The sequence below is a fragment of the Ascaphus truei genome, chromosome 3, assembly GCF_040206685.1.
Source record: "Ascaphus truei isolate aAscTru1 chromosome 3, aAscTru1.hap1, whole genome shotgun sequence".
Lineage (NCBI taxonomy): Eukaryota > Metazoa > Chordata > Amphibia > Anura > Ascaphidae > Ascaphus > Ascaphus truei.
Window position 1 is genome coordinate 373,292,837 of NC_134485.1, and position 26,513 is coordinate 373,319,349.

At 40.6% G+C, this 26,513-nt stretch overlaps 1 protein-coding gene across 1 annotated transcript in view; it reads left to right on the forward strand.

Moving 5' to 3' along the window:
- ATP8A2 (ATPase phospholipid transporting 8A2) overlaps window positions 1–26,513 on the forward strand; it is a 691,321-nt gene that overhangs the window by 7,243 nt on the left and 657,565 nt on the right. Inside the window, exon 2 of the mRNA XM_075592224.1 lies at window positions 25,516–25,615. Coding sequence (XP_075448339.1) covers window positions 25,516–25,615 — 100 coding nt within the window. The remainder of the gene's footprint in view (window positions 1–25,515; window positions 25,616–26,513) is intronic.

Below are 26,513 nucleotides of genomic sequence, written 5' to 3' on the forward strand. Positions count from 1 at the left end.
GAGTCATTACTGACACTAGCGAACTCTCTTCCCATGAGCGCTAAAGGCCATGTCTGTACATACTGTGCTATATGTATGCACACAGCTGTCTCTCACACATACTAATACTCCTTATTTTTCCATCCCTATACACCAATAGGGACCACATAGTATCCACACACACTTTTAGTTGTGCTACAAACTCTCACATTTCCACACCCACCCACACCATTTATATCCACTCTCACTCCACACACACCTTGTGTAAAGCACTGTATATACTGTGGGCTCTCCATTCATTTATATTCACACAGATACACATACACACTCTTACATCACTTGCTTTCAAGAACCTTTTTACACCTCTAGCCATAAAACACATCCACTCCGGGGGAAGGACTAGCACAGATAACATTCCAAGACACACTGTTTTTAAGTATACCTTTTGCTTGCTTCATTCATTGTAACATCGCCGGAAGAAGAGATCAGTGTATCTCGAAAGCTCGCACAAATAAAAGCATTTCGTTAGCCACAGAACGGTATCATCTATTTATTTTTTGATTATTGAAGCTCGGCTAACACGGTACTGATACCTCTATATACACATACACATTCACATATACATACACATTTCACCTTTGGTAATCAGTAAAATATTTATCTTAGACATATTCCGGTAGACATTTCTCCTTTCCTGTGTGCTCGGAACTCTGCTTGTTTTGTGTAAGAATTGGTATTGGGTTTTAGGAATAACAGAGTAGTGATATTCCTGTTGTATAGCCGCACTTTTCTCACTTCTCTCACTGTTCCCAGCTGGTGAGAAACAACACTAAGTCATATAAAGAACAGATGGAGAATTAGACTCATGTATCCTGTTCCTAAACCTTTGGAACAAAGGTGGTCACCTCTGTGTGTTTGTTAGGGGGGCTACCGTCTCCAGATTACCAGAGGAATGCTGTAAAAACAGAGCATGTTCTAATTACATTAACCACTGCAAGTATCCCGAAACATATTTTTAAATGTAGTAAAAAAGTTTTTTTTAAATACTTTATTATCAGCATTTTTGAAACTGAAATGATACGTAAACACACCAATGAAACATAAGGCACTTGTAATTAAGACAGTTCATAGCAATTAAAACCGAATGTCACCTACTGTTGTCATCCCCAAAAATATTTGCACTCATTGCCTCATTTTTTTGGTCTCCAAAACATGAGCGTCACATCTTGTCTTTATTTAAAAAAGGAAATAACAGGATGAGAACCAGGGGTCCCGCCGAAGCTGAACCGATCGGGGGCGCTCCCTCCTGTTTCTGAGATCCTTACCAGTGAAGTTACTGGGTGGAAATCTCCTTCTGGGGGAAACAAAATGAGCTCAGTCCTTTCTTCGTGTAATTCCAGTGGTGTTTTTGTAGAGAAAAAAAGGTGGCAGGATCCAAATGAAAAAAATAAATGGATATCTAAAATACAACACACAGATACCCAACAAGCTCTGAGAAACCCCTACCATTACCACATAATATATATGTATATAAGTGTCAAAAGGAGTGCTAGTGGGTGTGGCTAAATGTTAGGACCTTTAATGGTCATGCCTTGAAAGTGGCAGCAGGCTTAAGATGCTTTGGCCAAAGGGTTAAACTAAATGACCCTTTTTTTCAAGGGATATATACGTATTGCACTGTGTATTTTTGTCACATTGGAAGTAGCTTTGGGCATCAGTCTGGTTTTTGTTGATCTGAAATACAATCCATTATCCCACTGAAGGCTTTTAAAAAAAGTTAATTTGGAAGGGGGGAGGGGGGGGGGTGTGTTAGTGCATGGTGCAACAGTTACAATTTATATTGAAGGGTGAATAGAGATTATTTTGTTTTTCTGCTGACAACCAATTCTTAATGTGTTTCTGTTCGTTAGTTAACACATACAGTACAGCTCTCATAGATTACATGTTACCATTTATGCATCATAAATTATACAACGTACTACAATCTACAGACATCTCCATTGGTAGTAAATGTCCGCTTTTTTTGCATCTGGTAATTTATATATGTTTATATTACAGCCATTTGTTTTTAAGATAAATGTTCCTATACGTACAGTTTCTGCATTTCTAATAATGTACATATTTATGACAAGCCTAACAAACAGGAGTTTTATATCACCCCCAATATCAAATTAAGATACACTAATAGTTTTCAAAAGTATTTTGGTATTTGATAGTACCATACTTCTATAAATATGCCTCGGGGAAAAAAAATCACTTTATAAGTGATTTATAGATGGTCAACTGGTCATCGAAGCCACAGCGATTACATGCATTCCAAGAAATCTTGAAAACAATACATGCAGTGATCTCGGTAAAGCTACGGCATTAAAAAGAATTGGAAACATCATTAAAAGACTCCTTAAAGACACACCATTTGATACATTTCAGTATAAGGGACTAATTGGTAATATGATGCTTTAAAGCAGCAGTCTAAAGTGACGTTTTTTTTCTTCCATTTTTTCCCCCTTTAATATGTGCATCAATTATTACACACACTGATAAGTAATTTGATAAGTAATTAGCTAAGTTGCCGATCCCTGGGTTTCACTAAATTGCTGTCAGTGCAGCCGAAGAGGACCAAAGATACAAAGTTCTGTGTGGATGATCATGTGACATGCAGTCACTACAGTAGATATAATTGGTGCACGGCTAGAGAGGAGGCAGAGCTCAAAAAGGGACGTGCCAGAGCCTGTTTCAGAAGAGGAAGGTGATGTAACTTTGTAAATGGTTGCTATAGAAACAAAATGCTTGTTACATTATAATACATTAAAAATGTCATTTGAGTTGTTTTAAAAAAATGCTTCAAGTATTTTCTCATAGTACAGAACTGAAAAAAAACACATGTAGAATATTGCTTGGTCTGCAGCTTTAAGGATCAGATGTAACAAAGCAATCGTGTTTCAAATATTCAAGATTAAAACTTGGAACTCTTCTTTGCTCATTCTATTTTACAGGTAGCCATTCATATCTGTGTCAAAAAGGAGTACTGGGATTGTGACCTCAGCTTCAGTGTTACATCCAATAGGACAAATTATATAGTTAAATATTTATTTGTTTTTTCTTTTTCAGAAAGTTTTTGTTAATTTCTATTAGTAAACAATTTGGAGGTTAGTGACCCCTCCTCCTGGTTCCTTATCCCACCTTTTATATTGCAGTTCTTAAGCACCTGTGAATGAACAGTCTATTAAGACAAAAAGTATGTGAGTTTAAGCAGCACTCCACTAGAGATAAAGTATCTCAGTAGATAAATAGACGATCAGGTGCACGGAAATAGAAAGGGCCCCCTGGCCCCCTCAGAGTAATAACTAAATAGATATGATGGTTCCCAGCACTCAAAATGAAAAAATAAGTCAAAGACATCAATGGAAAACTAACAGTAATGTATTGAAACAATATATGTATAACATAAGCCCCCCTATATTATATCACCTTTACCTTACCGTATGTTATACGTCACCCGTGTTTTCTCTTTTTTGTCAACTGTTTTTTCTTTTTCCCCTATGGTTGTTATTCCCCACGTTTTTTCCCCCACCTCCCTTCCTCTCCAGACTTGTGATTTTTTTGTTTAGCCCTCTTTTTTCATATTAGGCTCCCTCCTAGCCTACAATAGGGTGGGCTTATGTTATACATATATTGTTTCAATACATTACTGTCAGTTTTCTATTGATGTCTTTGACTTATTTTTTCATTTTGAGTGCTGGGAACCATCATATCTATTTAGTCTATTAAGACCATTCTCCGTCCATTAGAGAGGTTATGAGAGCTTTTTGCGGGTGCAGCAGTGTTAGGACTTCCAACGAGGAGCCATACGGTGACGTGGTTTGCAAGCTTAAAATACTTTGGACTAAATTACATAGTTACATAGTTGATGAGGTTGAGAAAAGACGTACGTCCATCAAGTTCATCCTATGCTAAATTTAGACAAGAGATACTTTATCCTATATACGTACTTACAGTATATTGATCCAGAGGAAGGCAAACAAAAAACCCCAGAGTCATATCATCCAATGATATCTCATAAGGGGAAAAATAAATTCCTTCCTCACTCCAAGAATTACTCCCTGGATGATCATCCTTTCCATGTTTACTTATAGTACTGTATATCCCTGTATACCCTTCCTTTCTAAAAAGATGTCCAACATTTTTTTTAATACATCTATTGTATCTGCCATCACAGTCTCCATGGGTAATGAATTCCACATTTTAACTGCCCCTACTGTAAAGAACCCATTCTTTTGTTGCTGGTGAAATCTCCTTTCCTCAAAAAATAAGGGATGACCCCGTATCCTTTGACTACCCTTGGCATGAATAATTATTTTGAAAGCTCCTTGTACTGTCCCCGAATATATTTATCATAGTTATCATATCCCTTCTTAGACGCCTCTTTTCTAATGTAAATAAATCTAATTTAGCTAGCTTCTCCTAATAAATCATATTATCCATCAACTTTATCAATGTGGGGGCTCTTCTCTGCACTCTAGTTCCATAATGTCTTTTCTAAGGAGTTGTGCCCAAAATTGTATTCCATATTCAAAGTGTGGTCTTACTAATGCTTTATAAAGGGGCATAATTATGTTTACTTCCCTTCCATCCATTGCCCGGGTAATGCAAGATAAGATCTTGTTTGCCTTTGCAGGTACTGCATGACTTTGGGCACTATTGCTACAGTATTAGCCTGCTGTCTATAAGCACTCCTAAATCCTTCTCCATCTAGGATTCCCCTAATTTATTCCTATTTAATTTGTAAATCGTTTGTTTATTCTTGTTTCCCAAATGCATAACCATACATTTATCTGTATTAAACCTCATCTGCCAATTACCTGCCCAAGTTTCCAGTCTCTCTAAGTCCGTCTGGAGAGAAATTACATCCTGCTCTGATTCTATTACCTTACACAATTTAGTATCATCAGCAAAGATGGAGACTTTGCTCTCTCTGATAACATCAAGGTCATTAATAAACAAGTTAAAAAGTGGGATCCCAGTACCGATCCCTGAGTTACTCCATTCACATCTTTAGCCCAACCGGAAAAAGTTCCATTTATGACAGCTCTCTGTTGCCTATCCTTCAACCAGTTTTCAATTTTGTACACTAGCCTCAATTTCAATATTTTGTACACTAACCTTTTGTGTGGAATCGTATCAAAAGCCATTGCAAAATCTAAGTAGACTACATCAACTGCATTACCCTGGTCTAAATTCCTACTTGCTTCCACAAACAAATAAGGTTAGTTTGGCATGACCTATCCTTCATAAATCCATGCTGACTATTACTAATAATTTTGTTTTCCATTAGGTATTCCTGAATATTGTATTGTATTGTATATCTTTATTTATATAGCGCCAAAAGTGTACTCAGCACTTCACAAAGAATACAGTACAGGGAATTTTAAAAATACAATAAGTGCAGCAAAAATCAGACAATGGGAAAGGAAATCCCTGCCCCGAAGAGGTTACAATCAAAGAGGTTTGAGGGGAAACTTACAGAGACAGCAGGTGAGGGAATAAGTGCTGTAGACGGTGTGCTTGGCCACAATGGGTGGTATAAGTGAGTGTGGGACAATATCCATAAGTGCAGGCTATTGGGATGCTTGATTTGAGGGGCAAGTTTTAAGGTTAGTCAGTGTTAACCTTTTCATTTAACACCATTTACAGGGGAAGAGATGGCAGGGATCCATGGGTTAGATCAGGTGTGTATGTCTGGCTTCAGGCTTAGGGGAGATCCCCAGCAGCAGGAAGGAGTAGATGAGGGTGTGAATAGATGATTTGTGTGGGTGTTTTTTATTGAGGGGTAAAGAAGTTGTTGGGAGAGAGGTGTATAAATAATGGTGCAGCGGGGAGTGGGGATGTTGTAGAGAACAGAAATGCTCACAAAGGAGTGAGGAAACAGTACACAGAAAAATAAATAGGGAGGGCATAGTGAGATACAGGAGAAGAGACTTCCCAGTTATTGGAGGATTGGAAGAGTACAAATAATCACAGCTTTTAGAAAGTAAAGTTCTCACAGTTGTAAACTTGTTGGTCAGAGTCCAGATCTTCCTCAAATCTTCACCTCCAATTTCAACTCCAAGATTAACTCTGCCACACACTTAAATGTTACACTTTGATGTTACACAGCCAAGGTATCCTGCCTTAAGTATTCTAAAACACAGCCACGTTGACTAAAAAGGGAGGGGTCTGCCTAATCAACTCAGACACACCAAATTGTTAATTACATTTTAGGATCTTGCAAATTGAAAGTAGAATCCAGCTCACACATACCAATATTAATACATTTTAAAATCTGTAGCAATTGATAGTAGAATCCAGCTCACACATACTTAAATGTTACACTTTGATGTTACACAGCCATAGTATTATCCCGTACTAAACCTTCAAGTAGTTTCCCCACTATTGAAGTCAGGCTTAGAGGTCTGTAATTCCCCGGTTGTGATCTAGCTCCCTTTTAAATATAGGCACCACATCTGCTTTACGCCAATCTTGTGGTACTGAGCCTGTGGAAATGGAGTCCTTGAATATTATATGTAATGGTTTGGCTATTACTGAACTTACTGTAACTCCTTGAGAACTCTTGGATGTATGCCATCGGGGCCAAGTGCTTATTTACTTTAATTTTATCGAGCCGCCTATAAACGTCTCCCTCAGTTAACCAATTGTTCGTTAATATAAAGGTTGTGTCTTCCTCCTGCGGACTACTATTGCAATTGATTCTTCCCTGTAAGCACAGTCAAAGAATGTGTTTAATACCTCTGCTTTTTCCTTATCTCCAATAATCTGCCTGCCCTCACACTGAAAGGTTCCTATATGGATTACCAAATCCAGTATTGTCCCTCTCCTGGTTGGTTCCTCAATAATTTGGGTCATGTAATTGTCTATAAGCACCCCCAAAACCTGTTTCCTTTTGTTGTAATGCTAATCGAATTGCCCTGTCCATGTCTAGATAATTAAAATCACCCATTATGCAGAAATGACCTAGTTTTGATGCCTTGTCCATTTGCAAAAGTATTTTGGCTTCCTCAATCTTAGATATTTGGTGGTTTATAGCCTATCCCTACAAACATTTTCTTTGTACTTTTACCTCCACTGCTAATTTCTATCCACAAGGTCTCTACATTTTCATCATTGAAATGTAAAGCAAAATAAATAGAAAAAATAGGCTTCCAGTAAGTATTAAAGGCCAAAGGTGTATTAAAGAAAATAGTATAAAATAATTAAAACTATAGTCACTGATAATCTTACATTATTCAGGTGCCGTCTTCTATAATAACCCCTAAACAGGAAATCCTTCTTTTAGGGGAGATCAGCCACTATGCCACTATTTTGTATTCCTCACCTCCGGATACACAAGCCAGCTCATGTTCTAGGGATAACCAGCTGCTCACAATTTCACATTTAAAAGAAGTGAAGACGTATAATTAATTTATTATTCTTCAAATCTTGGCTGGCTGGGATGACCCATGGAAAAGCTATGCTTTATTATGATTTACTGGCAGATTACTATTGCAAATGGGTCAAGCAAAAAGTAGTGTGTGCAGCTCTCCTTCAGAAGACTTCCATCTATATCTATAAGACTGAAATAATGTTTGTGTATGTATTTCTTCCCCCTGTGTGATTGGCCCTGTGTTCCCTGTGAGCTTTGAGACAGGTTATTAATAATTCACCAAATATAACTGGGTTGAACTGAACGAGGCTTAGATATGATAAAATATAATTTATTCCTTGAAAAAGGTGAACACAACAGATTATACAAATAACAGACAAAATATAGACACTCACTTAAGATGGAAATGATGAAATAGTCAGAAATCGTGACTAGCAGTTCATATAGCAATCTTGAAAATCACGAAAGACAATAGCCATAGGCTGATCCTGGTTCTTATACAATTATTTCCCATTGAACACAACATAACCCAGCCCCTTTCATAAATCAGTGGTGAGGTTGACAGTTTTCCACAGAGTAAAACTCCTCCCACCCAAGGACGTTTAAAAACTGCTTTTCCTATCTAAATAACTTCATAACTTCAGTTTAGTAGTACTTTCTGGCATGCGAGACATATTAATACATTCCGGCACGCATGACGCTCCCAATAAGACTAAATATTACCGTGTAATACTAACATTAAGAGAGATATTAATATCTGTCTCTTAGGACCTGCTAGACATCATGTGTCTGTAATCGTTATTTGCGGCTCGGTCCCCCGGTTACACATATGTAATTTTTAGCACGTTCAGCCGAGGACATCTCATGGTATTCTTATATTTAATAAGGTCACTCATTCTGATATCTCCTTGGGTAACCGCACCCCTGGCCCCCATAACCCCTGGTCAATAAATCCTTTGAGCAGGGACTCCTGTGTAGAGAACATTTGTCATAGGTGCTAGATTTCACACCCAATGCCCCAGACATGGGCCTAGCTGTCTCTACCAGCAAGATGTGTTAAAATACACCAAACCCCCTCTGTACTTTTCACACCCAACTTCAATCAAGCCTGTTGAAGCCCAGATATTTCTGAAAAGACACCACATATTTGTATTTTCCTAAACTGCAGCTCATTAACCCCTTAAGCCCCAGTGTGTGTGTGGTGCAGACACTGGCACAGAAACAATACATTTATACAGGGGAATAAACAGTTGGATGGCTGAAGCAAGGCAAAAACACATCGCTGGACCTCAGTCCAGTTAACCCCCTTGCTTCCCAGGTGAGAGTAGAGGGTGGCCAAATGGGGTGTAACCCCTTTAATCCCGGGCCAAACCCTCTCTATCATGACATTCCCCCTGTGTCATTGGCCACGGACGCACCCCACCCCTCACATTGCACCTTTTGCCCTCACTTGGATTTGGAACCTCACTTAGCAAGACCTTCACACTTGCAGTTGCAGTTGGAACCTTAAATGCTACGAGAACAACTTGGCGAACCCACACTCCTCACCTCTCCCCCGACACCCACACACCTCCCCCCGGCCACACTACAAACAGCCGCCACTCCTCGGCGCAGGCCTCACCTCTCCCCCACTACAAACCGTCCTCCCCCCGGTCACAACACTAACAGCCACTCCGGCGCAGGCCTCACCTCTCCCCCACCACAAACCCCCCTCCCCCCGATCACAACACTAACAGCTGCTCCTACCGAGCACACTCTCCCCCTGGCTTCCCTGCTTGCAGCCAGCGGTGTGAGGGGCGGGAGGCGGCGCAACGCGGGAGACCAATTGGAGTCCCGGCCCTCTCTCGCTCCTGCCCGGCCACCGATCGCTCCATGCTGCACTACTGCCGCAGATGGAGGACGAGGCCGGCCAGACCACACCACGGAGTCCCTCTCCTCCCTGAATCCCTTACCTTAATTTCGAGGAGAGGGACATCCGAAACCGCTGCTAGCGAGGACCGGGGGGTCATGCATGGGGGGGGGGGGACAATGATGTGCGGTTCAGGGGGGGAAATAATGTGAGGTGCAGGGTGGAGAGACAGATGTGGTGTGCAGGGGGGTGACGAGTGAAGTGGGGTGCAGGGGGTGGACAGTGATGTGGGGTGCAGGGGGTGGTGAGTGATGTGGGGTGCAGGGGGTGGACAGTGATGTGGGGTGCAAGGGGATGACAGTGATGTGGGGTGGACAGTGATGAGGGGTGCAGGGGGGTGGACAATGATGTGGGGTTCAGGGGGGTGGAGAGTCATGTGGGGTGCAGGGGGGGTGGAGAGTCATGTGGGGTGCAGGGGTGGAGAGTGATGTGGTGTGCAGGGGGGAGAGTGATGTGGGGTGCAGGGTGTGGACAGTGATGTGGGGTGCAAGGGGTGGACAGTAATGTGGGGTGGACAGGGATGTGGTGTGGACAGTGATGAGGGGTGCAGGGGGGTGGACAGTGATGTGGCGTGCAGGGGGGTGGAGAGTGTGGGGTGCAGGGAGAGTGGAGAGTGATGTGGGCTGCAGGGGTGGAGAGTGATGTGGGGTGCAGGGGGGAGAGTTATGTGGGGTGCAGGGGGGAGAGTGATGTGGGGTGCAGGGGGAGAGTGATGTGGGGTTCAGGGGGGGAGAGTGGTGTGGGGTGCAGGGGGGGGCAGTTTTGTGGGGTGCAGGGGGGTGGACAGTCATGTGGAGTGCAGAGAGGGGAGACCGCAGCTGTGAAGGAGGGGGGGGGACCCATCTGTGAAGGGGGGTAAATCCCGGGCAATGCCGGGTATATCAGCTAGTATCCTATACAGGTTAAAACAGGGGAACAAAATAAGGGGAAAAGCACAACAGAACACCACATACAATAGTGTTATTTTAGTTAGATAAAAAATTAAAAAAAATAGGGTGTACAGTAACAAATTATAGAACAAAGGCACTGAATGTAATGCATAAATGATGTCACCTTAGACTTGCAATACCCAGCAATGTGTGGTTATGATGTGACATACTGTTGTTGTCTGCCAGGAACAACATGCCATGCCATGGCTTTTGGGCTATGTAATGTCACTACCCAGTGATATTCCCTGCTATTGGAAGTCCAAATTGGCTTGGTATATCCATCACATTGAGAGCGATTTTTGCTAAGCCATATGGAACCTTAGGGAAATGTAAGATATTCACTTGAACAGGAGTCGTATGGCTTAGCACTGCACAGTAAATATGCACCTGAGTGCAAAATCTATATTTTTCTTAATTATTTGATTATTGATCAGGATGTTTTCTTAACTTTTTTTTTTTTTTTTTAATGGAGAGCAATAGTGTAAAGGTGATATCTTGGAACATAAAGATCCTGACTTCAAACAACTTTTTATGTATTAGTTTTCTCTTGGCTTTCTAATTACATTTTTATTTTAAGGAAAACTTATCAAGTGTTTTGACTAAGCTAAAAAAAAAAAAAAGGTTACTGTTCAATGCAAAACTATGGATAAAATGTAGTTTCAGATTTGACAATTCTAGTTGTAATTTACATCACAGCTGTAAATGAGCACTCACCAAGGCCTGACTGTTAAATATTATTTAAACCCATTTGAGACAAAATGTACAACCCAAACACCGTTAAAAAATGTTCATGAATTCTTTCCAAGTGTTTCTGGAATTCTATAAACATTGATTACCTAACCAAAGTCACAGAACATCGTGTAATCTGTCTGGCAAACTTCCATTTAAATATTTCATACTGATGTATGTAAAAAATGTATTAAGGAAGCTTCATAAATTTAGAAATGCAGGGTACTGTGAAATGCAAATGCGTGTTTTGCTGTGATTTGCATATATCCTGGCTTTCTGGTTCAAAAAGTTTTGAGTGCATCAATCAATACAGCACATATTTAGAAAGGATGACCTCAGGCTTCGATGCAGCCCTCCCCCCGCACCTTGAAACATGCCGGTAAATAAAAATAAAAAAACTTGCACATAATACGAGATCTGGAGGTTCAATGACCACGTCTTTTATTAATATACCAATAACAGAACAGTAAGTGCTAACCACTAAGGCCAACGGTGCTGAACCATGGCCCGCAAACCCACAAAACCAGGCACTGCACAGCCCCAGATGCTCAGATGATGCCTCATCAGCGGTGAGAATGAGCCCCAGGAACCCACAGCACAATGAGCCCTGCCCACTCGCCAATAAAGTCTATCACTAGACACTACTGTATCTATAGAGCCCCTTCTGGCAAGGTTACCTAGCAACCAGTCACTGTGACAGAAGCAACAATCTTCCCCAACTTCCACTCCCTGAAAAAAATATAAAGTTTCTTTTTTTAATATTTTTAATTAATACAACAAATATATATAATGAACTTACATTTATTATATAAAGAGGAGGGAAGGTATAGATAAAATACAGTACAATACTGTAATAGTGAAGAGAAGAGGGATCGGTGTGACATTCAAATCCGTGAACAAAGTAGGAACTCGCCGGCCAAAAATCGTTTAAAATAAAAGCAAATGTATTAAGCTACATAAAAATGTGTTACATCCACATGAAGAACAAGCTCATCAGGAGGAGCTTGTTCTTCATGTGGATGTAACACATGTTTATGTAGCTTAATAAATTTGCTTTTATTATAAACCATTTTTGGCCGGCGAGTTCCTAGTTTGTTCACGGATTTGAACGTCACACCGATCCCTCTTCTCTTCACTGCTACCTTTTGGATTGGATACAGACGCGACAGAGACGCAGGATCCACACTGTTCCGGCGTGGCCAAGAGGACAAGGGGCAAGGCCACTGATTGTGAGTAAAAGTGCACTCCACGCCTTACTTGCCTTCCGTTTTTGGGGTCAATACGCTTATTTCCAGCAGTTCACTTACTTTAGAGATTTTTTCAGTCCATTGTCTGCTAATAGGCTCCCCTATGGAGGCTCCCCACATACCTCTCTTACTAGTGCCTATATCTCTCTTACCGTGACATAGCTTATTATGCTATCTTCTGTGCAGCGCTGTTCCTGGAGCTGACAGACGGTTTGTTTTTCTTAACAATACTGTAATATACTGTATACATCTATACATATCAACATTTTGATTTAGGGGTTTTTCATCCATCTGACCAATTTTTAAGCAGTGGGAATCTAGAGTCTAGACCAGGGGTGCACAAACCTTTCCCCTGCACCTCCCTACCTGCTCGTACCCCCCCCCCCCCCCGGCTCGGATCTGGCGTCAACTTACCATGGGGTAATGTGGTGTGACGTTGCCATGGCAACGCGACGTCACGTGATGCTGGGTTGCCATGGCGACGCGTCACCCTACACCAAGGAAGGAAATTTAAAGAGGCCTCGTGTGGTCCTCCGGCTTTTAATTGAAATGCCTTCAGGGAAGTGTGGGTCCTCTGTAATCACCACGTGCCCACCCCCCCCCCCCCACTTTAAACACCTCTGCTCTAGACCGAGGTGAAGGGGTCATTTCCTTTTGATGCAGGGATATCGCTTCTCCTGGGTTTTACCTTTGGGCTCGAGCTTGTTATTATGAGGAGTTAATCCAGGGATCCCACATTTTATGGAATTTTGGGCTGGTCGGTTAAGAGTGGTGTTTAGTTTTTCCATTAACATTATTTTGTTAATGTTAGTTAGTTAGTTAGTTAGTTAGTTAGTTAGTTAGTTGGATCTTTGAGGGAGGTCTAAGCTTCTTCCAAGAGGCAGTTATTGAACAATGGACCGCTGTAAGGATGTGCAAAAGGAGGGATTGGCTACAGGGGTTTAAGGGAAGTAGGGTTATTCTTGTTCAGGCTGTACCGATCTGAGTAATATCTATTATGGTATCTATCTTACCATCCTTACGCTTGAGAGACAGGATATTTGAGTGATTGTTTCTTTATCGTATCATAAAACAGTTGCTTGGTCCATTTAATTGCTCTTTCAACATCCTCTAGTTGTAGATTTTTCAGTTCTTTCCTAGTCCCTGTTAAACTCTGAAGGACCTTCCTTTTAAGATTGGCTTTATGAATCTGTTCTAACTGTTTTATTTTGGCTTCTAAATCTTGTATTGTTTTGTAGTTTCATTATTTTTATTATGGGAGGCAAGGGATATAAAGGAGCCTTTAATACAAGCTTTGTTTGCTTCCCGAAGGGAGGAGGTGGTTACAGTGGCAGTATTGAGCCGGAAATAATCTTTAAGATTGGTGTGAATTTTCCCATAAATTGAGTAGTTAGTCATTTTGTCTCGACCATGTGAGCGAGGTAAACTTCTTTGAGAGAGTTCAATTTGGAATGGAGCATGGTCTGACCGGGTAATGGGGCCAATGTCGGTGGCCAGAATAGACGGATCCAGATCTGGACTAACCAAAAAATAGTACATTTTGGAATATCTGTCATGGGGAGGGGGAGGAGGGGAGGGAGGAGTAAAACTAATAGTCCCTTGTCCTTGATGTGCCGTCAAAGGGAATCCTTTAATTAGAGCTTTACATTTTTTAGACAAATGTAATGTTTTAAGGACTTGGACTGGACCAGGAAGTGATGATTTGTTAATGTCAGGATTAAGGACTGTTTTAAAGTCTCCCCCCCCCCCCCCATCCCACTCAAGAATCACTGATTTGGGATTCTAATTAGTCAGCTGGGAGAAAATATGTTGGTGGAATTCTCCTTATTTTATTTTTGGGGACACATACATTTGCTAAAGTGAGGTCTTCACCTACCATGGATCCTATAATTACAGCATGATGTATCTGTCTTCTTTATGTCAATTAATTTTATTAACCAGGAATAGAACATCTCTTTTAAAAAGAATAGCTATGCTGGCCTTTTTGGCTGTCCCGGAAGCAAAAAAAACTTCTAGGGAAATGTTTGTTGAATACAGCCGGAGGATCACTCCCCCGGAAATTTGTTTCTTAAATAAATATTATGTGGCCTTGCGACGCTTCAGTTCCGAGAAAATGAGCCAACACTTTTGGTTTGTGTTGAGGCCGTTCGCATTTATTGAAATACATTTCAACAATGAAGATGACTGGACACTCATTTTACAATTACAGTTGTTTGGGTCACTTAAGAAGGCCTTTTGAGACGTAATTGTCATGGAAGTGCTGCCTGCAGACTAGACCCGTCCCTGTACTGAGGTGGGACGTATAGTAACACGCACCCGCAGCAGAGGGAGCATGTCTGGAGTGTGGTAAAGGTGTTATCAGGCCAGTGAGTATAGGTGCAGAAACAGATACTTGCCGGATCCGAAATAGAGGTACCGTGGTTGATGCTGTGGCCGAGGATCGGGGCGAGAGAGGTCCAGAAGGTCGAAGTCCAAGCCGAGATAAAGGGGCGAGAGAGAGTCAACGTAGTGAGGAGCAAGCCAGGGTCCAGAGCCAGAGGAGGAGTAGTAAGCCGAGTGAGGAGGAGGTTGAGGGCTGAGATGTTAGGGGGTGGAGGGCATCGTCAGTTGGAGCTTTGTAAGTCAGAGCCAGGCTTTTAAATTTCATTCTGGAAGATATGAGAAGACTGTGATGGTGAAAGGGTACCCATGACATTAATAAAGGTATTTGGCCCGGCTGGGTGCCCCTGAGCCATATTGGGGAATTGGGAGTGTCAGCTCTTCAATCCAATTATGTCATGTAACTGCATGTTTAATAAAGATATGTGTGGGTTTCCACTGTTCCAGGAGTGCTGACCAGCGGAGATGTGCAAGGCGTGAGTTTCAGGGATGGTTTTACGGTAAAATGTTGTCAGGGTGTGTTTGGGTAGAAGATGGCCAATGTTGCGGGTTACCCCGAAGCATGCACTCAGGAATCTCCCCAAATTCCAGAGGACATGAGGAACACAGACCACCGGATAAAATCGTCCCTAGAAAGCAGTTTGCAGCTAACCGCTAAATGTCCCTGCTTAAGCACAAACCAGGGCAGTAAGACCGGGTAGGGAACTGGGTTACATTACAGGTCTCGATGTATGCCCAAATCCCAGAACCCAGTGAAGGGTTCCGTACCTCTCTCACCAGATATAAGGTGAAGGGAGTTATAGGGGTTTTTATGTTAACATGTGGAGTGTCAGCTCTGCAGCCCGGTATTGGTTTCAGTGCTGTAAATTTATTATTGTCTGTGTGTGTCCCGCTAGGTATAAGGGGACCATGGCTGTGGGTATATCATTAGAACAGTTATAGTTTACTTTTCATAAACTTTTATGAAAAGCCATGAAAAGTCCCCCTATTTTAGGTGTATTAAAGTTATAAGTGCCACGGAATTTACATTTGGGCGGCGGAGCAGCGGAAGCACTTGATTCACAGTACCATGATCAAAAGGTTTATGGCAGGACATCCCTACAAGTGAGTCATGCATAACTTAACCCGGACTTCTAAGGCACCCTTCAGGGATGGTCCCAGAATGTCTGACCAGGTCCGGAGTTAACAAAGGACCCGTTTGTTAAAGTGTTTAAGTGGAGAGGGAGAGATGTAAACAGTGTTCCCCTGGCATATGTCCAGATGTCTGGGAGAAGGTAGACAAGATATCGCCGGGGAAGTGGGCTTGGTTGGGTATGCTAAGCGGGACAGGTGCGAAGTTCGCGCATGCCCTTGGCATACCTTGAAGCCCCTTTGCCCGGTTCCATGAAGTCCTGGCAACCTTGCCATAGGTGGGAATTTTAGTTCCCACGCAGCGATTGGCTGCAGAGTATAGAGATAGGACTCTGCGCTGACTTTTAAAAGCACTAATCGGGAGTTAGAATCACCTAAGATTCATTGTGCGGGACAAAGATTATAACATCAAAACCAAGAATTGTACCCTGCTTCAAGAGTTCGTAAGAACTAAGGACTTGCTAACCAATCCTACAGCAGGAAAATAAAAAGATTACTTTCAGGTGAGAAATAGTGGTTGCGAGCGGCGCCACTAGCCAAAGACTGTTTTGTGGCTCTGTTTTGCGCACAAACCCTGCTCCTGGGAATTTGTGCCTAGAGACTTCATTTCTGTGAAGTTCGTTACGGGAATATTTTATTTAGTTTTGCCCCGTCCCAGTAAGTGTTATTTCGTAGATCAAGCTGTGTGTGTTCATGTTGTAGATAAATTGTGATTTATTTTATCTCTTGCTTTGCTCAAAGGATCCGGGTAATTAAGGTGTTAAAAGTTCTGGTTTCCCGTGACAAAGGCAGTGTAGGGATTTGTGTAGTGGAGCAGTGAGTGAAGTTGATGAGTCTGGCAGCAGCATTTTGGATGTTGGAGTTGGGATAAGTGGACGAGGATAATGCCAACTAGGCGAAGGTTACAGTAGTCAAGGCGGGAGAGAATGAGTGAATTAGGATGTTAGTTGTATCATGAGTGAGAAAAGAACGTATCCTGGCAATATTTCGGGGGGACTAAATGTGTGGAATGAAGGAGAGAATAGTCAAAGATGACCCTTAGGGCCTCATGCAGAGAGCAGCGCTAACAGGAAAAGCGGCATGTATTGGCGAAATCTGCCTTTAGAAAGGCAGATAATGGGGAGTTTTAAAAAAAGCGCCATTTTTTTTTTCTCAGAATCTCGCCGCGCGGCTGGAGAGAACAGAAATCTCTCCAGTCTTGAAAACGGCCGTATGCAGAGAGCAGCGAACGCCATCTAGTGGCTGTTCGCGGCAAAAAATTGGCGCGATTTTCAACATTTTTCCTCTCCACCAAGCAGCTGGCGCTCCGCGGCCGGTGGAGGAGAAAAAAAAAATCGATTTCTTTCCCACTAGTTTCAACAGCGCTCATAGCGCTGTTTGAAACTCTCCATATGCAGAAAGGATTGTAAATGCAGTTTTATGCCCTTTCTGCATATGGAGAAAAAAACTCTCCAATAAAGCTAAAAAATATTCCCCTCTCCAATTCTAAATAGCGCTGCTCTCTGCATGAGGCCCTTAGACAGTGGGCTTGAGGTATTGATGAGATTGTGATATTATTGACAGTGAGGGAGAGTTTGGGTTTAGGTCTGGCAGTGGAAGGAGGAAAGCGTATTAGTTCTGTTTTGGACATCCAGCTAAACATTAAGATCACAACAGAAGAACAGTAAAACAGGGAATGTAGTGGAATATTACAATGTGTGATGCTTCTGCAAATGGATGGAGAATGTAATGCTCATTATAATGATCTATAAGACCTTGTATATAGGGTACTGACCTCCTGAATTAGGGATACTCAGGCCCGGATACACTAAAGTCACATGCTCATTCTGTGCATCAGATACTGAAACAAACTAAAGTTGAAACTCAAGCAGGGAATTTATGTCACTGGCTTGTCTGGTAGCAGATAAATTAGAATGTTTTGATTCTTGTACACAATCCCCAGAGGGGAAACTTCTGTTATAGTAAGAGACTCCGATCAGAAAACCAACATTTGTTAGGATATGTTGTGTATAAACACATACATGAGAATTTTATGGCTGCAACATTTTATTTTGGGTTATTTATTCTCTCTAAACAAGTAAATAATGTAGTATTGTACATTATAGTATGCGACCTGGAGGGAACAATGGAACAACAGTTGTAAAGTAAGGAAAAAATATGCTTGAGTATTTTCATCAGAGTGAGCGACACCTAATAAGGTATATGTATATAAGGGCACTGTCTTCTTTCAGCTGGGTGCTCATTTGCATATGACAACCCAAGTCTCATATAGCCATTTATTTGTAACAACATTTGAAAAAGAGTTGCCTAATATTTGGATGCTTTTTTTCACAATGATGCCCACAAATCTGAACTCAAACTGGTTAAGGAATTGACAAAGAAGTAAATGTTTGACAGGAAACAAATGTAATGGCAAGTTTTAAGGGAGCATATTATTTAGGAACTACTGTACGGTATGTAGAAAAACGGAAATAAAACTGTAAAGGCAAGTGTAATAGTCAGTATGCCTCCTAGCAGTGATATATACAGGTTTGTACACCACATCTTGGAAGTAGGAATTGCTTCTTACTTTCACACTGTATATTAATGGATTTAATTTGACCTCAAATTGTTAATATTTAATTGAGAGGAATGATTTCCATGGTCGGTGATCATACAATGCTGGACGGATGAGATTTCCTTGTGTGAAGAATGTTGTGAGTTGGTGCATAGCATTCTTTTGTACTGTAAGTTTGGTACGTCAGGAAACAGGAGTTATCCGCCTTTCAGAACCACAGTAGCTTTACTACGTCTTAGTTTTCTCTGCTCACTGCCAAGCACAAAAGTGCTTTATCTGCTTGTAAAAAGATCTCTTAAGTACTGTATCCTATGTATTGCTATGTTGAAAAAGACCTTTGTGTTGTCCTTCTAGTATAATAATACAAGTTCTTCCTATTTAGTCGACACAGATTAGACTAAGCTATACTGTACATAGTCTTTCAGACCTTGTTCTGTTATGTTTAGGGGAAAAGAAGTACAAGGACATAAAAGAACTATGCTTTATACTGAGCACTGGGACTGAAACCTACAGTACATCATATTGGCCAGAGCCTGAAACATAGGGACACTCATACGTCATACTAGAGTTGGCCATGATGGTAATATGCCGATAATAAGAAATGACAATAAGTCAACGTTGTTGCGGTATTACTATTACCCTCCTTTCTGGGGGGTACCAATACTCCTCTCTTACCTCGGATCACATTGCCCTGTATTTACCCCAAACCCTCTATTCCCATCCTTACCCCATCTCTGCTGTTACGAGATAGGGGGTATTTTATTTAACATTTAGTTTATTTAAAAACACATTGATACGTGCAATACAGTACTGTAAATCTTAAAACTTGAAACCTTTGTTATAAAACAACGCTTTCAAATGTTAATGACATTATTGAATGAATCTTCTGTTTTTATTGTGTAGTTAGTTTTCTTTTGTATGCTTCCTATTAAACAGATATTTATCACAATAAATATGGTTAGCACGTGAAGTGTCCTAATATCGTTAATGTGGGAAATATTTTGTTATTGCCCAATCCTAACGCATACATTTTTTACACATACAGTACACGTGTGTTTATTTTTAATATTCATATTAGAATAGCCTCAGAGCTATATCTAACTATTTCCAAAGAGAAAGCAGTTTTACATGGTGTATATCACAAAAACATTGTGGAATGCTCAAAACACATAAGCAAGTAGCTGTAATCGGCACAGGAGAATGTAGAATCCTAAGATGGAGTACCCTTTAGGTATCAAGAATGTATGAAAATGGATCAAATTCCACATATAATCAAATCAAGCTGGAAACATCCCACTTAGCACTGTAGTAAGGAGTTCACACAAAAAAGTGTCCAGACATATGTACATCGATATAATATCTTGAGTGGTATATGAGATATACCTCAAGGACTCGCGTGTAGTGCAGCATCCTTAGGCAATGATCCCACGTCCTCAGGTACAGATGTGCTTCCGTCTTTCATCAGGCACAAAAACAGGTGTAAAAAGACACAGCACTACTCCCATGCAAGGTGTGAAAAAAATATCAAAGTGAGAGCGTTCCCAAAGTGGAAAAAATATATAAAGTGATTTATTGGATTATAAAAAACATGCACAGGCCACACCTATGCGTTTCAAGCCTTAGCTCTTTATCAAGGTGAAAAACAAGTGTACTTACCAGAGTGTATTTATGTATGCTGTGAGTGCCATCGTCTCCAATCGCCTTCGCTTTCGGGAGCGCCAAAATGGCGTGGGAGGCGGGACGTCAGTGCGTCACAGCAGCAATCAAAACTTTATTAGCAAATGTGCGACAGCTATACTGTCACTGTAGAACACTGTATGTTGTGAGCACCATCCCCACTAATCACAACCCCTTCTGGGAGTGTCAAATGACACAGGAACTGTGATGTCAGCGCATCACTGCAACAGTGAAAACTTTATTGAAAAACGTCCAACAACAATATTAACACTCCGGTAGTAGGCTTAAAGGGTTCAAAATCATGTCAAATTAAACAAAATAATTTAAAAACCCTAATAAAAGGGACAACCATAGACATTCAAATCAGATCTACCCTATTGAATGTTAAATCTCTTACTAGTAAATTCTTGAAGAGAAAAAGGGAAAAAAAATATTAAATAAAAATAAAATACAATAGGGAAAGTCAACGAATGTGTGTATGACTATAGAGAGGAGGAGCGTAAAAAGCATCAGTAAATAATTAAAGTATGTAATAAAATTAATTATAATTAATAATACATTTTAAACTACTGTTTTTACTAGTAAGAGATTTAACATTCAATAGGGTAGATCTGATTTGAATGTCTATGGTTCATCCCTACAGGATAAGTGGAGACATTATACAACCATTTCTCCTGTATACCCAGGACTTTCCTGTAGGGATGAACATAGTTTATTTTCCTCCCTGTAACAACATGAAGTTCTGTGCAAACTTTGGACTCACTGGATACTATTGTACCTTACTTATAGCTGTATAGCAATTGAGGGAATCCCTTTGATCCAGTGTATTTTGAGACTCTTTTGTCTCCCTTATATCCGTTGCTATCTATCAATTTCCCTATGTGCTTATTACTAGACTTACATCTCCTATGGTATGCATGGTGTATATGTGTTAAGACATTGTTATTTGGATTTACATTCTCAGCTCTGTTGATTATACTGATGACCGGACGGTCTTGCATACCTGGGAAAATATTATTTTTTCCCTAGGTTTGTATAATATATCTTATTGCACCAACTTCTATTTAGGGTGATAATGCAGCAAGCCTAGCATGTCAGTCTTCATATATATATATGCACGCTGTGTTTATGGAGGGTCCCACCTCCCACCCTCCCCCCATTTGGTTTTATATGTTTTTAACATGGTATAAGTATAGATATTAAAGTTTGTAATTTCTCCAGTGGATATTAGGAGTGCTTGTTTTTGAGACTATTTTTTGTCATGTACGGTATGACTGTATACCTGAATCAGTTTGAATGGGACTGCCAGGGGCCCCCGCTGTAAATCTGATGGGCCATTAATCAATGCAGAAATGCTGGGTCTAGTTTAAGGCGTGTACCTGTTTTTTGGGGGGTGATTGCCACTGGTTTGTGTTAGAATAACCGTGGGCACTACAGTATATATGTATGTAACGGTGTTTCCCCACCCAATCGCAGATAGGGGCCATTACAGGGTGTATGGTGCATATACCTGCTGGCAACAGGAGGGCTGAGTTGTCCGCCTATGGTAGTGGGGACACAGGAATAGGCTTCTGTGGTTCATACCCCACATTTCTCCTTAGCAGTGCAGTGCCTCCATCTGCCGTAGGCTCCAGGAACTGAAGGTGATCTCCCACGGTAGAACTTATTACCTCTCCCCCCAGTAAGGTCACGCACCAGGCTGGAGGTATAGTGCAAAACAGGCACAGGTTTATTATTGCACTCTGCAGTAACAGTTACACAGCAGTCTTCTGCCGGATACAGTCTGTCAGGTCAGCTATCACTGAAGATGGTCCCTGAACCATCACTACAGGCCAAGGGTATCCGCAGCCATCCTAGCTCTTCCCCACCTCCCTAGCAGAGGCAGAGGCATGGTCCACACTCATGGTCCAATCTCAGTCTCCCAGTTCTGTGACCTGCCTTCCTCAGAGGGGAAGGAACAACTACTAACTTTAGGGCGGTCCTACCCTTAAGTACAGCCAGGAGGCGGGCACCCTGTTGTCCCAGCTACAACAGATGTACCACCCTCTGCTGTCACTCAAGTGCAGTACCAAAGGGAAGGGGGGAAACCCCATACCAACTACTGGCAAGGCCTGCTTATACCAGGGCTTACTGCCATGAGGGAAGCAAACTAGTAGCCACAGGTGGCATGGCTGTATGTATGTATGGCTGTATGTATGCAAGATCCCCTGATGAAATCCGTCAATCGGAAGAAATGCGTAGGACACGTGGTTTCAAGGAGCTATGTTTGGTGGAATAGATCGTGCGTCTGCTGCCAGGAGAGGGAGGACGTTCCCTAAGCCACACACAGCATCTAATGCTGGAACAACAGACTGGACACCTGAATTTCCGGAGGGACATCTGACTGTGATGCACCGGTAGCAGTGATGTCTGATGTACTGAAGTAAACATTCGGCGAGCAGTTACTTGTTGGCGCATGGGGTTACCCATACAATGCTTAATTTGCATTGACAAATTGTGAGTGTGCATTTGTCTTGTGATTTTTTTATTATAATTTTGTTACCAGATTTTACACATGGATCGGGCGCTTTTTCTCTTGTTTCTCCAATATATATATATATATAAATATATTAATATTATATTCATGTGTATTTAACTTTAATTTCTGTTTTTGTGTATAGATATTCCTAATATTAGCTTGGTACTGAAAATTAATTTTAATGTTTAAGATTAATTTATTCTTTTATACTGAAGAAGCACATATTTAATTTGGAATTGTATTGCTGGGCAAGTATTTAATAAATCAATAGTAATTTCTGATCTGCTTTGTCTAGCAAAATTGAATTTTCTTGAAGTAATTATATAATGGATAGAAGTGCATGATTCAGCATTGCCCATCATGATACAAGCACTGACCACATTCTTCCACTTTTTAGCATCACTTCCCTTTTTTTTTGTGGCTGTGATAATTTAGAACCCTCTTGAGGTCCAGCAAATAAAAGGATACGCATTATAGGCCACTAGTGGATATTTTATTTTGTTAAATAGCCTTTATGGTAAAAATCAGTGTACTTTTTCACTAACATTTTTGATTATGATGCGATTCCCCACTTCTGGTATATAATTTAGATTGTATGTATTAAGTGGCCGTTAATTACTGCTTTATTATACTTCCGTGGGTGATATATTCAATCACATAATGGATGTTCTCAGCATCTGGCCAGTTCGCTGCTTGAAACATATATTAACCTATTCTAATATTGGCTGCATTTTCCTTATCTTCCAATCCTATATATTTTTTGGTATTCCTTTGAATCATGAGGTTGGTCATTAGGCTGCTTTCGTGCCAATCGGGGCATTATAGTAACATTCCCATTTGAAGTCAATGTGAGCTTTCGTGCAACTGTGTCCCAATCGGCACAATCACAGTTTAATGAATAACCCCTATAGTTCGCTAACAGATCCAGGTGCTTTACCCTTGTGGCCCTTATCACTTGTGGCTGTATAGCAGTGTAGATTCTGCACAGATTTGAAAACAAGTTCTTGCACAGTGCCAGCCTATGTGTATTAATGGCTGTAAATTGGCATTTACTCTTCTACGTCTTGGTTTTCTCTGCTCACTGCCAAGCACAACAGTGCTTTATCTACTTGTAAAATGAGCTTATGACGTTAAGTTGACACTACGGTGGGTTATTCATTTAACTGTGATAGTGAAGATCAGGGGACTTCTGCAGTTTAATGAATAAACTCCCCAAGAATGCCACTTTGGGGCATTTTATTGCTTTGTCCTGCTTAAATAAAGGACAGAACATAGAATACAGAGCCCAGTGCTACATCCAATGACACAAATACACAGTAAAGTACTTAATATATATATATATATATATATATATATAGATATATATATATATATATATATATATATATATATATATATATATATATATATATATATATAGATATATCTATATATCTATATATCTAAAATAAAAACATTTGGTCATTTAGTTTGATTCTTTGGCCAAAGCATCTTAAGCTTGCACACCAAACGCCAAGGTAGACCAAGTCTGTGCAAGTCCTAACACTAATCAATTCTTAATAGCCTGTATCATACCAGGAAGAAAACTTTATAATAAAGCTGTTATGATTAGCTGCATAGTTCTTAGTTTGATTGAAGCTTTTATTCACCTGTACAATACTAGGAAACGGAATCTGAATTAGATTTTGTTGCAACCAAACTGCATGCAAGGACCTGCTTGTATGGAAGGTGAAATGGAATGATCCTTAACCATTTAGAAGCAAGGTGGGATGAGGGTGAGCTTAGAACCTGGGAAGGAGGAGCCACCCTCCCAATCAGCTGTGACCAGCTGGACAAGATTACAGAACAGAGATACCCAGTAAGCTCCTATTATAGTATAGTATATATATATAAACATTTGGTCATTTAGTTTGATTCTTTGGCCAAAGCATCTTAAGCTTGCACACCAAACGCCAAGATAGACCAAGTCTGTGCAAGTCCTAACACTAATCAATTCTTAATAACCTGTATAATACCAGGAAGAAAACTTTATAATAAAGCTGTTGTGTGTCCTATTGTGCCAACGTGGAAAGGTGATTTCAATCGATTTTTCTGCAGATGCATCAGTGAGGGATTTGTATACTGTAGTTTTTGTAGAAGTTTGAGATGGGTGTCTCAGTGCCAGACTCAAGTCTGATCTTGATAAATACCCATGTACCCCTAAAAATCCCCAGAATCTATATATTTTTAAAAATAAACCTAGGAATTAAAAAATGCTATCCATTTTCATCCTGCAATATCCATTATTGTGGATTATTTCAGATATATATTATATATCGCAGTGCTGATTAGTCCACAATTTAAATATTTTCAAAGGTAACTATTCTAGAAGAGGACCACATTCAATGTTAGCCTTTTTATAATTGCTGTGTCACCATTAGACAGGACATCAAAAGTGGTTACTTCTGCCATTTTGGTATAAGCCACCAATTCATGGAACAGCCTCTCTGGGAACTTGGTGGAGGTTCGTACAGCAAATTCAAACCTGCTTGGGATAGACATTTCTTACCTAAAACGTGAAAGAAAGACAAGTACAGTACTAATATGGTGTGTGTGGTTTCACAGCAGATAGGCACGTAGTGCACCAAAAGGTTTTTATATGCAGTTAATTTGTTTGCTTCTCTGTCATTGTAATTAGTTTGTCATTAAGCTTCAACTTTAATGTAAATAACGATTAAATATATAACACGTTGCTAAACAGGTGTCAGTAGAAGCCAAGGTGTTACATGGGGGAGAGCTTTTACTTTATTGGTATAGCAGGCTTTACCTATCAGCAAAGCAGAATCATTTAAATATGTATGAAGCAATCAACCATTACTAATTTGAAACTGAAAATAAGATGATGTGCTTCAATTTTGTATTGTGCTACCTTATTACACTGTGAATTTGATAGATTTCCCAAGGCAGCCTTCACTAATACTGTATGTGATCAAGCTGTCCTTTGTTTTGACAATAACTAACCCGTCTCCCTTTCCCCCCTCCTTTCTCTGTACATCTGCAGCACAGCCAAGTACAGTGTGTTAACTTTTCTACCTCGATTCCTCTATGAGCAGATCAGGAGAGCTGCCAATGCTTTCTTCCTCTTCATTGCCTTATTACAGGTAACATTTTCTAATTTTCTTACCTTCTTTTTATATTATTCTCTCCGAGTGTATTACCTTTGCAGCCTCAAAATGATTTTTGTACTAATTTCCGATTGAGTGGCCAGCCAGATCCATATGAAAGTGGAGTCCCTTCCACTTCTGCTTACTGGGCATGTCATGTGGTGGCTCCAGGGGTGGTCACATGACATGGAATCATCAGAGAAAGAGTGGCACTGTTGTGCTGCTGGGCTCCTAGCAATGTATAGATTAAAGCAGCAATTCCGCCTGCTTGTTTATTGTATTTATAGTGTCTCCTCTCCCTCCTGAGTGATTCAAAATGGCCACAAATTTTGTTGCAGCTTCCAATTGGATAGCCATGGGCGCCATCTTTGAAAATATCAGAATGCGCACTGAAAACTGTGGAACCAGTGGATGCCCGGAGCTAAAAAAATAACTATGATCGCCTCCAGGAGACTCTCTGGTTCCAATTATGTAAAATAAATCAATATCCATTTTGAACAGAATTGCTGATTTTATAAATTGTAATTTTATAAACACTGGTTGAGAACAAGTTTTGATGATCACTACAACCTTTGAAACATGACAGCATTCATTTTTAAGTAGCCCCTGACAAAAGCGGTAGGTAATGCATGTTCGGTAATATTTGTTATTGTGCTTTTTATAGTTAACCTTTTGTGTCTGATTTTGCAAAGCTACAAAGCCAACTTTATTACTCCCACTGGCACGTTGCAGCAGGACATAAGATACACAACGCAGCACCTGGAGAAGCAGGCATTGTTTTGAATCAGCAAAAGACAGGGGTGCCCAATGCTACATCAAATTCGCACCCCGGTCTTTTGTTGTATACATTTGCCACGCCCAGTAGCACTCTTTTTTTGACATAAATATATATTCA